The sequence below is a fragment of the Cervus canadensis genome, chromosome 32 (assembly GCF_019320065.1).
Source record: "Cervus canadensis isolate Bull #8, Minnesota chromosome 32, ASM1932006v1, whole genome shotgun sequence".
NCBI classification, from domain to species: Eukaryota; Metazoa; Chordata; class Mammalia; order Artiodactyla; family Cervidae; genus Cervus; species Cervus canadensis.
In genome coordinates, this window is record NC_057417.1 from 28,154,579 (window position 1) to 28,166,272 (window position 11,694).

The 11,694-nt window shown below is 58.0% G+C and overlaps 1 protein-coding gene across 1 annotated transcript; it reads left to right on the forward strand.

Annotated features, from left to right (window-relative positions):
- The first annotated feature begins 42 nt into the window (after positions 1-42).
- On the forward strand, positions 43-10,062 carry ALKBH4 (alkB homolog 4, lysine demethylase). The gene is made up of 3 exons (XM_043456657.1): positions 43-208; positions 3,106-3,303; positions 6,583-10,062. The coding sequence occupies exons 1-3, from the start codon at positions 86-88 to the stop codon at positions 7,171-7,173; spliced, it is 912 nt and encodes a 303-aa protein (XP_043312592.1). The 5' UTR covers positions 43-85; the 3' UTR covers positions 7,174-10,062.
- Positions 10,063-11,694: the final 1,632 nt, after the last annotated feature.

The window sequence follows — 11,694 nt, forward strand, 5'->3', positions numbered from 1 at the left end:
GCGAACCTGGCGCCCTGCGCGCGGACTACCACTCCCAGCGGCCCCCGCGGCCCCGCACCTGCGCCCTGGCTGCCGTGACGCCTCCATGGCGGCCGCGGCGGTGGCGCCTCCCGAGGTCCTTCGGGAATGCGGCTGCAAGGGCATCAGGACCTGTCTGATCTGCGAGCGGCAGCGCGGAGGTGACCCGCCCTGGCAGCACCCCTCGCAGGTGAGGGGTGGGAGAGGGGCTGCGCCCACACCTCCATTCTTCGTGTGGGGAAACTGAGGCCCAAGTTGGCCCTGAAGACAGGTTCCGGATCAGACCTTGTCAGCGGCCCTGAAGATGGGGGCGTCGCGAGGTGAAGCGATGAGGGATTTGAGGAGTGGGCTTGGAGCGAAGAAGGGGCTGGGACGTCGGTGCAGTCCGGCCGCGGCTCACCAATGGAACTTGGGGGTAGTCTGATAGCAGACGTAGCTACTGCCCCCCCCCCCCCCGCCCCTGGTCGGGCTGGGAACCTCACCGGCCCGTGGGAAGACGACTAGAAGAGAGCAAAGGGTCCCAGAAGGCATTGGACGGAAATGAGATTCCTTAATCCTACGAATTAACAAAGAAGGACTCAGAGCTTTTGAGCAGAGCAAGGGCCTTCCAGCTGGGGAACTGTTTGGGCCGAGGCCTGGGGAAGGTGGGTGATGCGTCAGGTGAGGGAGATGAGGCCGGTGGGGCCTGACCACGGAAGGCAGGCTGGGCTCCTCTTGAGGGCCGTGGTGAGCTCCTGAGGGTTTTAAAGGTAAAATCACATGTGAACCTTCGAAAGTTCCTCTGAGGGGAAGGAGTGGATAAGAAGGAAAGGGGGCTGGGACGCCAGTGAAGAAACTGTCACGGTGTCCCTGATAGACGCTCAGAAGGTCCTGTGAAAAACAGTGGCAGTTCCTCAGAAAATTAAAAGTAGAGCTGCCATATGACCCAGCAATCCCACTTCTGGATATGGACCCAAAAGAATTGAAAGCAGTGTCTTGAAGAGATTTCTGTACGCTCATGTTCATAGCAGAGTTACTCAGAATAGTTAAAACATAGAAGCAACCCAGGTGCCCATGGACAGATGAAAGGATGATCAAAATGCGGCCCATCCATAAAATAGACTATTATTCAGTCTGAGAAAAGAAGAAAGGAAAGTCTGGCACGTGCTACAACACGAATGAACCCGAGAACGTTATGCTGAGTGAAATAAGGCAGTCACAAGGCATACTGTATGATTCCACTCAGGTAGAGCATCTAAAGTAGTCAGAGTCGCTGAGACGGGAAGGAGAGTGGTGGATCCAGTGGCTGGGGGAAAGGAGAGGGGATGTGTTGTTTAACGGACAGACTTTCTTTTTTTTTTTCTTTTTCTTTTGTATTGGAGTATAGCTGATTAACAGTGTTGTGATAGTTTGAGGTGGAGAGAGAAAGGACTGTTATGCATATACATGTATCCATTCTCCCCCAAACTCCCCTCCCATCCAGGCTGCCACATAACGTTGAGCAGAGTTCCCTGTGCTATACAGGAGGACCTCATTAGTTTTAAATGTAGTAGCGTGTACATGTCCATCCCAAACTCCCTAACTATCCCTCTACCCCATCCTTACCCCCTACCCCCCAACCCCCAGCCCCGGCAACCACAAGTTCCTTCTCTTAAGTTAACAGGTAGACTTTTGCTAGATGAAAAAGTTCCAGAAGTTGGTTGCACGACCGTGTGATATACTCAACACTGAACTGTGCACTTAAAATATGGTTGAGGATCAGTCTTACGTATAAAATATACGTGGTTGTATATATTTCACCACAATTACTTTCTTTAAAAAAAAAAAAAAGTTTTTCAGACCTCACCAGAGGTCTGAACTTGTGCTCATGGCCGAGGGTGTGGAGGTTCCAGGTACTGCAGCAAGTAGCATCTTCCCAACCTGATGCCTGAGGAACAAGTGAAATGTACAGGAGGAGTCCTTACTTTCTGTGTGTCCCGAGTGAGGTGCCAGGAGGGAGATGCGGTGGTTCAGAGGCGGGCGTGCTGGCAGTGCCTGTAGAACATAAACAGGGAGGAGGCAGGGGCACTGGGCAGGGAGCACCTCTGACTGCCGCCTAGATCTGAGGAAGTCTTGGCTCACCCAACCGGAAGCTCCAGAGCAAAGACTGCCTGGTAATTGGCCAGGCTCGTGTCGGGTCACTGGCCGGAGGCCCTGCCGCAGGAGGTTGTCAGTCTGGTACTCCTCTAGTTGACTGGCAAGTTCTGCTCTTCTTTTTTTATTTATTTTTTATATTATTTTCGGCTCTCCTGAGTCTTCATTGCTCTGTGGGCTTTTCTCTAGTTGCAGCGAGCAGGGGCTACTCTCTAGTTGCGGTGCACGGGCTTCTCATTGCAGTGGCTTCTCTTGTTGCGGAGCACGGGCTCTAGGGCGTGCGGGCCTCACTAGTTTCCGCTCCCAGGCTCTAGAGCACGGGCTCAGTAGTTGTGGCGCACCGGCTTAGCTGCTCCACCGTGTGTGGGATCTTACGGGATCAGAGATTGAACTCACGTCTCCTGCGTCAGCAAGCGGATTCTTTACCACCGAGCCACCTGGGAAGTCCTCTGTTCTTTTTCGATGAGAAATTCAGGAAGTGGCCATGGCTGCCGCCGTGTCAGGGAGGCCCCAGCGACACCCCCACTGCGGCTGGATAGAGCTGCTCCCTCTGGTCTCCCAGCATGTGCGCTCACCCCCTGGGCAGCCCGAGGCCTCCGCTTTAGGGGAGCAGATTCCCCGGGATGGGGAGGTGGCCGGGGGGGTGGGGGGGGACAGACATTGCGCACGGCGACACAGGAGCAGTGTGGCCTCGGAGGCTGCAGCCTTGGGCTAGTTCCTTAACTTTGCTGAGCCTCAGTCACCTCGCCTGCAAGGTGGAAGACGACAGACTGGTCCTGTGTACTCTCTTCCCTTTTACAGAGGAGAAAGTCAGCAAGGCAGGGGCCAGGCAGGGGTCCCACCTCCCGGTAGATGCCAGCTGCCCCCTAAAGTGCTGCCGGGGAGGGTGCACCACTGTGGGGCAGCTTCTCGGGGCGCATGTGCAGTGTGAGCCAGGGGTCCAGAGGCTCTGATACCCCTGTCTTTCTTTTGCAGAAAACACACCGGTTCATTTACTACCCCGACACCGGCTGGGCTGTGGGGGCCGAGGAGTCTGACTTTGAAGGCTGGGCCTTCCCCTTCCCGGGCGTGACCCTGATTGAGGACTTCATGACCCCGGAGGAAGAAGCCGAGATGGTGCAGCTGATGGACCGCGACCCCTGGAAGCTGTCCCAGTCTGGGCGGAGGAAGCAGGTAGGCGGGGCCAGAGCGGGGCTGGGGGAGGAGGGCCGGGCAGGTCAGGCCGGCGAGAGAGGACTGTCAGGTCTCAGAGCCTGCCAGGCCCTGACCCTGAAGCCCCCAAGCTTATCTCCTTTCCATGCCTTCCTCTGCAGCCACCCCCCCAGAGCCATTAGCGGACAAGCTGACCTAGGGGTGCGGGAGGGCAGGGCTGCTGAATAGGGTGTGCTGGGGAAGGGCCCAGAGCATGGCCTGTTTACCTTCCTGTGAGTTGGGGCTCAGAAGCAGATGGCCACCCAGCTCTCTGTGCCCTCTCCCCCGCTGGCCTGGTGCCGGTGACTCTCATGGAGTGCTTCTTTTTTTAATTAATTAATTATTTTAGGCTGTGCTGGGTCTTCATTGCTATGTAGGCTTTTAATTGCAGCAGGCAGGAGCTACTCCCTAGTTGCGGTGCGAGGGCTCCTTATTACAGTGGCTTCTCTTGTTGCTCTAGGGGCTTCAGTACTTGCGGCTCCTGGGTTCTAGAGCACTAGGCTCAATAGTTCTGGCTTCACTGCTCCGAGGCATGTGGGATCCTCCTGGATCAGGGGTTGAACCTGTGTCTCCTGCATTAGCAGGCGGATTCTTTCCCACTGAGCCCCTGGGGAAGCCCTGTGGAGTGCTGCCAGATGCCCCACCCCCGTCGGCAGTTCTCCCTGTCAGTTGTGAATCTCCTCATGCCTGTTCCTACCAATACTTTGGCCTCCAAGCCCTGAACCTTCCCTTTGTTGGGATCACAGCCCCCTTTTCCTTGGGTCCACTCCTGTCTCCTCTGTTCCTCATCTCCAGCAATCCTCGCCCCCCTCCAGACAGCCATCGGCCCCCTTTCCACGTTCCCTGCCCGCGCCCACCCCCCAACTCCCCCCGCCCCCCCAGCCAGTTAGTACAGGCACTTCCTCGGGTGTCCCTCACCCTTTCTCCTCTCACTTTGTCAGACTCCTTCCGCTCACCCACAGCCCTGGTCGGGTCCAGCCCCCACGCCCACCCCCAGGTGGTCCCCCGGGCTCTGGTTCTCCATCCTGAGCCGGGCCCTTCATGCTCAGAGCCGTGCTGACCTCCCCAGGTCATTGGCTTTGCTGCTGTCCTTCCAGTCCTCACTCCCCTCCTCCCTCTCCAGTGATGACCGGACCTCTCCGAGAAAACAGACGGATCTACCGAGGTTCCCTTTTCTCCTGTGCCCCACTTCCCTCCGAGCCCCTCTCCAGCTTCGGGCTGGTTGCTGCTTCCCAGAAGCCCTTGTCCAGCTCCCTTCTCTCAAGGTCGGCTCTCTCCCACCGGCCTCCCAGGAAGGTGCATTTCTCATCTCTGCAGCAGAACTTCTCAAAAGAATCAGCTGTTCTATTCAGCTCCTCTCCTCCTGCTTGCCCTTAACCTACTCTGAAACTGCCTCATCGCCGACCCCCACCCCTAAACCCAGCGGCTGGTTCTCAGGCTCAGGCCTCTCCTCCCTCTCCAGACACCCCTAGCTGATCTCAGTGAGGCCCGGCCCCACAAATTCAGGGCTCACGTGTTCGTATCTCCAGCCCCAGCTTCTCCTGTTTGTCAACCCTGAGCTGAGCTGGCACATTCCACCTTCCACCTACTCAGACCAGAAACCCTGGATCTTTCCATAGTCCTCTCTGTCTTTCACTGGTGATTCTTGTCAGCTCTTTACTCTTTTAAAACACGTCCTGAATCTGAGAACATTCACCCCTGGCCACTGCTCCCACCTGCCTCCCACACTCTCTGCGCAGCCATCGCCCCTCCTCAGCTGGTCTCAGTAGGAAGTGATCCCACCATCTGGTCAGAGTCACCGCTCTGCTGCAGGCCCTCCACGGCTCCCATCTCAGCGTGAACACAGAGGCCTTCCCGTGCCCTGAAAGGCCCTCTGCTGGCCGCCAGCCCAACCTTGTCTCCGCGGCTGCTCTCCCCACGGCAGTCGCCCCAGCCTCCCAGGGATTCCTTGGGCTCCGGCTTCTCTTTCTGCCTGTGGCCCTTCTGCCAGCTGCTGCCGATGGGTCGGGGTGACCTGAAGGAGCCACCTGGCCCCGACTCTACCACCAGGTGGGGCCACCCTCCCCTGGAGGGGCCCCCGGGAGCAGGAGTGTGTATACATGCTCCCCTCTCACCCCTCAGGTCTGAGCTGTATTCTGCAGGGCTCCTCTCTCGTGGTTTTTTTCCTTTTAGATGGAAGTCACCTCCTGTAAGACCCCCATTTCAAGTATATGATTCAGCGCTTTGATTTTCAGTGTAGCCACAGTGTTGTGCAGCCATCACCACTGTCTAGTTCTGGAACATTCTCGTCACCCCAGAGCAACCACACACCCATTGCCAGTCCGTTTGCATTCCCTTATCCCCCAGCAACCACTTACCTGCTCTCTGTCTCTGTGGGTTGGCCTGTTCTGGACATTCCTATAACTGGGGTATGAGCCTCTGTGTCCGGCATCTTTCACCGAGCACGTTCTCAGGGTTCATCGCTTTGCACCCTGTATCAGGACTTCACTGCTTTTTGTGACTCGGCATTATTCCATTGTATGGATAGACCACTCTCTGTTCATCATTCACCGGCTGGGGGACACGGGTTGTTTCCACTTTGACATTTTCTGTTGCCTGTACCGAGTCTTAGTTGCAGCATATGAACTCTTAGTTACACCATGTGGGATCTCGTTCCCTGACCAGGGATAGAACCCGGGCCCCCTGCATTGGGAGCTGGGAGTCTTAGCCACTGGACCACCAGGGAGGTCCCCACTGTTTGACTTTCTTAAGTAGCGCTGCTGTGAACATTCCAGCGCAGGCTTCTGTGTGGCCCTGTGTTTCCATTCTCTTCAGTGAGGCCAGAAGTGGAACTTCTGCCCGGTGCTTGGGGAAGCACCGCCCTTGTGGTCTTGAAGCCCAGTGTTGACCAGCTGGGTAACACGGCCTGGGGCGGGCCGCCCTCCCACCTGCCCTGCCTGGCTGCTCCTCCTTCCCAGGCCCTGACTCCTGGCCACCGCGTCGGGGGACACCACCCACACACGGGGCTCTAGCTCTGCTTCCTGAGGTGCCTGGGCTGAGACGTCCTCCGCCCCTGCTTTGTTTTTATACTCGGCATTTACCGCCAGCTGGTGTTGCTGTTTGTATTTATCTCTGTGCTGTCTCCTGCCAAAATGTCAGATCCACGAAATCAGACATCGTGGCTTGTCTTGGTCTCTGTGATTGGATTCTTCCGCCCTGGCATGTGATGCCATTTCCGTAAACTCAGCCAGCCCCCTACTTCCTTTTGTCTTCATCCTCCAGGACTACGGCCCCAAAGTCAATTTCCGGAAACAGAAGCTAAAGATGGCCGGCTTCCGAGGCCTCCCAAGCTTCAGCCGGGAGGTGGTGCGGCGGATGGGCCTGTACCCCATCCTGGAGGACTTCCGGCCCGTGGAGCAGTGCAACCTGGACTACTGCCCGGAGCGGGGCTCGGCCATCGATCCCCACCTGGACGACGCCTGGCTGTGGGGGGAGCGGCTGGTGAGCCTCAACCTGCTGTCCCCCACCGTGCTATCCATGTCCCGGGAGGCGCCCGGCAGCCTGCTGCTCTGCCTGGCCCCATCCGGCTTCCCGGAGACCCTGGCGGACGGCGCGATGGCCCCCAGCCGGTCCGTCCCGTGCCAGGAGGTGGAGGTGGCGGTCCCCTTGCCCCGCCGCTCCCTGGTGGTGCTCAGGGGAGGCGCGCGGCACCAGTGGAAGCACGCCATCCACCGGCGAGACATCGGGGCCCGGCGCGTGGGCGTCACCTTCCGGGAGCTGTCGGCCGAGTTCGGCCCCGGAGGGAAGCAGCAGGAACTGGGGCAGGAACTCCTGCAAATGGCGCTCTCCTTTCATGGGAGACCCACCACGTGAGCTGCCAGGCCGGGGAGCTGGCCGCTGGGCCTGGCGGAGGCGCTGGCTCCCGAGCGGTCCGTTGGCCAGCATCGAAGGGAGCGCCCAGTGCCAGGGTCTTTCTCAGGTCTTAAGGGGAGACCGCTGGACACGCCCTGGCCCAGGGCAGCTCAAGCCCTGCCCGGGATGGTTTCACGGTGAGGGGCCTCAGGTCGGTCCCTTTTGACCTGCGCGATGGCCACTTGTTTGGGTGGTTTGTCACAGTTTGAGGGCAGTGGCCTAATTTGAGCTTAAAAATGGTTGGTGCTCCTTCAGGCTGTGTTTTCTCCTTTATCCATCTGTCTTAATGAGGTTAGAGGGTAACCGAGGTTAGAGGCTAGGTAGCATCACCAACTCAGTGGACATGAATTTGAGCAAACTCCGGGAGACAGTGAAGGACAGAGGAGCCTGGCATGCTGCAGTCCATGGAGACGCAGAGTCGGGCACCACTGAGCCACTGAATAACAACTTAACAAGGCTGCAGAATATCCCAGCCTGCAGGCCCCACATTTATTTACTATTTTACTTATTTACTTTTGGCCATGCCACGCAGCTTGCAGGATTTTAGTTCCCTGACCTGGGGATTGAAGCTAGGCCATGGCAGTGAAAGCGACGAGTCCTAACCACTGGACCGCCCGGGAGTTCCCAGGCCCCCCCTTTAGGGAGCGTGTTGGATTGGAGAGGGGATTGGTAGAGGATGTGAGGTGGTTATTGTTTCAGACGTCAGGCCTGCTGACAGCTTCTGAGCCGGCTCTGTCCAGGTCATGCTTGACTCCATGGGGTGTGCGGTGTGGTGATGGGGCAGTCTGCTGGGAGTCTGGGCCCCCCACCCCCAGTGATGTTAGAAGTTGGGGAGGGGTCTCCTCAGCCCCCAGGACAGCACAGGGCGGCTCACTGCCTGGCAGCAGTGCTGTGAGGGCTGACCTGGACGGGCGGCGGTCCCCCGCGGCCAGGTGAGGAGCAGCCTGTGGAGGCTGGCGGCATGGCGGGCCAGCCTGGTCTCCTGCTGCTTATATAACAGTATACCTGGCCCACCAGCCACATGCTAGGAGCCAAACTTGGGGGACCAGCGCCCCGTCACAGCCTGGAGACATTTGCACACTGGTTTTCACTGTCACTGGAACTTTTTAAGAGCTGTCAGGCGTGCAGAGGCACGGGCCACCCTGCACTGTCTGCATAGTGGCCTGGCAGAGGCCCAACAGAAGGGCTGAGTGGGCCCAGCGGCCGGCCGTGGGGGGCAGTGGGCTTCCAGACACCTCGACTGGTGGGGACTGCTGCTCCTCAGATACTGTGACCGCCCTGCTAGCCCTCACGCCCCTCAGGGTGGCGCTTGGGCAAGGCGGCCAGAGCTCCAGCCCCTCTTGCCACATCAGCTGCCAAGCAGGCGCACAGACCCGGTGGTCTGCTCGCTGGGAGCTTGGCAGGCTGGGCCTCGGGGCAGCCCGGCCCCTGGATGGAGCCTGCAGGGTGCTCCACCAACAGAGGGCCCCATTTGAGCTGAGGCCAGGCAGTGTTCTCTAGGCTCTTCCTGCAGAGACGGGTGCAAAACTCGCTGACTGTGTCCCCAGGAGCCTGGGAGGGACGGCAGGGGCTGGAAGGACAGCTCAGCAGGTTCTTAATGGGCCTGGGGAGGAGTCTCTAGCCTTGTCTGTCCGTCTTCTCCCTTTGCCCTCCTGGAGGCATCCGAGTCAGGACCGTCTCTGCAGGCTGGCTGAGCTCACCCAGGAAATGGTCAGAGTAGGCTTGCTGGCCCAAAGATCTGCGCTGAGCCCAGGCCTTTTCTGGGGTCCCCCAGGGCCTGGAGAGTCGTCTTGGGCTGCAGAGGCAGGCTGGCCCTCTGGGTTGAAGGGCCAGAACATTCAGAACAATAATAGTGACTTTCCTGGTGGTCCAGTGGTTAACTCTGTGCTTCCACTGCAGGGGGGCATGGTATCAATCCCTGGTTGGGGAGCCAAGATCCCATATACTGCACAGTATGGCCAAAAAAACAAAAGAATCTTTTTTCTTTAATGTTTTAAAAATAGTAAAGGCCAGAAGTGTCCAATAAGGGGGCCTCTACCTCCCTCACCTGGGAGCCTGTTGGGGCACTGGTGACCAGTGGTTGGAGCAGGGGCTTCTGAGTATCCCCTCTCCCTGTGGCCTCCCACCACGAGCAGAGAGCAGGTTATAGCTTTATTTATTCAGTTCAATCCAGGGCAACTGTTTTTAAAAACTCCATGTACAGGATGGGGGGGAATGGGGTTGCATATACCACATGTGGTCTCCATGATGTCATGCATAGTGCATTTCTCAGCAGAAGACAGATAAGGTCTGTAAATGAGCCTCAATCCACTCAGGCTTGCGTGGTTTTGTCCTGCACGGATTTCCCTAGAAGACACTGAAATACATTCTGCCCTGGCAGTTTGTCCAAAATAGAAACCCTTGCGTTTGCTTCTGGTCCGGTACTAAATGGAGATTGTGTTCCACTTTGGAAACGGCCTCTGTGTATCTGTGGGCATTTGTTTTATGAGCACCAGGAAGGCTCCTTTCAGAGGAAAATAGGGCAAGCCCACACTGGCTCCTCTCACCATGGAGAGGCCACTGTACGCAGAACCCTCTTCACAATCAGGTTAAACCTCCAGAAACCGAATTTCTAGCCTGTAAATATGCTTCCCTCTCCTTCCGAGACTGCCCTGCTGTGGCTCCAAATAGTAGTTTACTCTCCTGCCCCAGAGGACGCTCTGGGCTGCCCTGAGGGGACCCCCATCGCCAGGCCCCAACCCACGGTCATCTCTGTTCTCACAGAAACTGCCCCACACCTCGGAACTAGAAAGGCTGGAGCCAAGAAAACTCGCTGGATGAAAATAAATTACAAGAACACTGTTCTCCTAATCAGTGTCTAAAATATGTCATGTGGCATCTTCCCTACCCGAGTGGCACTGTCCCTGGCACCTAGTGTCCGACCCTGATGTGGCCAGGTTAGGAAACCCCCCTCCCACCACCGCCACGGGCCAGGCGTTAACAGCGGGCTCCTGGCTGATACCTGGGGTGTGCTTGCCACGGTTTGGGAAGCTGGGCACTCCATGGTCCTGGCTCACAGGAGAGGGCACCAGGCGGCCCAGATAAGTGGGTCACGGTCAGCCCCGTGAGGCCCCTCTCAAAAGGCTCAGGCTAGAGGAAGGGGCTGCTGCCTGCTCCCCGCAGTGGGGAGGAGCCAGCCCGTCTGGTCCCTACCAGGACACACAGTGGTGGTCTTGCAGTGACGCTGACATTCTTGCACAAAAGAAACACGAAAAGGCCTTTTCAACAAGGCTCCAGGAGAGGAAAGGAGACATGCGCTAAGACGCGAGCAAGTCACAACAGATGTCAGCAGAGGATGTCAGCATGAGGGACACGCCCTTCGGAAGGCGCCAGGGCTCACCTCTGGCCCCGCAGGACACGACGTCCAGGCTCCCCGTAAATGCCATGACTTGCACTGGTGGTACTCAGCATTTCAGAGTGATGTGTTAAGGTTTACATTCTCAACAGTATGTCACAGTCTCAGAAACCTCGGCAAGGCCCACCAGCATTTCTTGGCACTCACAACCCAGACACCACAGAGCTACTAGGCTGTGGACAGACATGCCATCGGAACATGAAGTCCGATGACTGTGGAAACAAAAGAAAAGGCACCCCTTTCTGATGGCTGCTGGCCAGTATTGTACATGTGGTTCTTAAAAGCAGCTCAGAGCACAGCAAGCTCACAGATAAGCTGAGCTGTAGCATGTGTGTGTTCTACCCCAGGACACGGGCTCAGGTCTACCAGATGCCCTTCTCGAAAACACCAGAACCCACACCTGTGCATGGCTGTGTAGAAGTATGAGCTGGGCCTGTGGGTGTGGCCGGAAGGCCCGGGGGGCCCCCAAGGAGCGCTACACAGGACCTTGGTCTCCCTGCTGTCATAAGCAGAACGCACATGTGGCCAGGGCTGGCCTCTGACACCGCCACCCACGGACCAGGCCAGGCCACGGCCTTGTCTAGACAGGAAGTCCCCCAGGCCACCCCCTCCCACAGCCGGGGCCACAGGCAGCAGGGGAATGGGTGAGTTCAGCTGCCTGGCCAGTGTCCGGCCCTGTGTAGCCACAGCTTGGCGGGCTGACAGCTCAGAGGGCTGACAGCTCGGGACAATCTGGGGTTGAGAGAAGGACGTCTCTGGACTGTGGGCCCCTTCCCCAACCTGGTGGCCTCGCTGGGTCAGTGTGGCCAGGGATCCTGCTGTCTGGGAAGAGAGAGTTCGAGCTCAGGCTGCTTCAGGTCATCCCTGTTAGCCGCCTCAAGTGGGCACCTCACCTGGGATGCCCGGAGGTAGGCCTCCCGACCCCGCAGGCCTCAGACCTCGGACATCTCATCCAAGGCCTAACTAGTCTGATGGACTTGCTGTACTGACTTGCCCTACCCAGGTTCCTGCCTCCCCGCCCCCACCTGCCCCAGGAGCCAGGCCACCCAACTCCCTCCAGGGCAGGGAGGGAAGCACCAGGCCAAGCT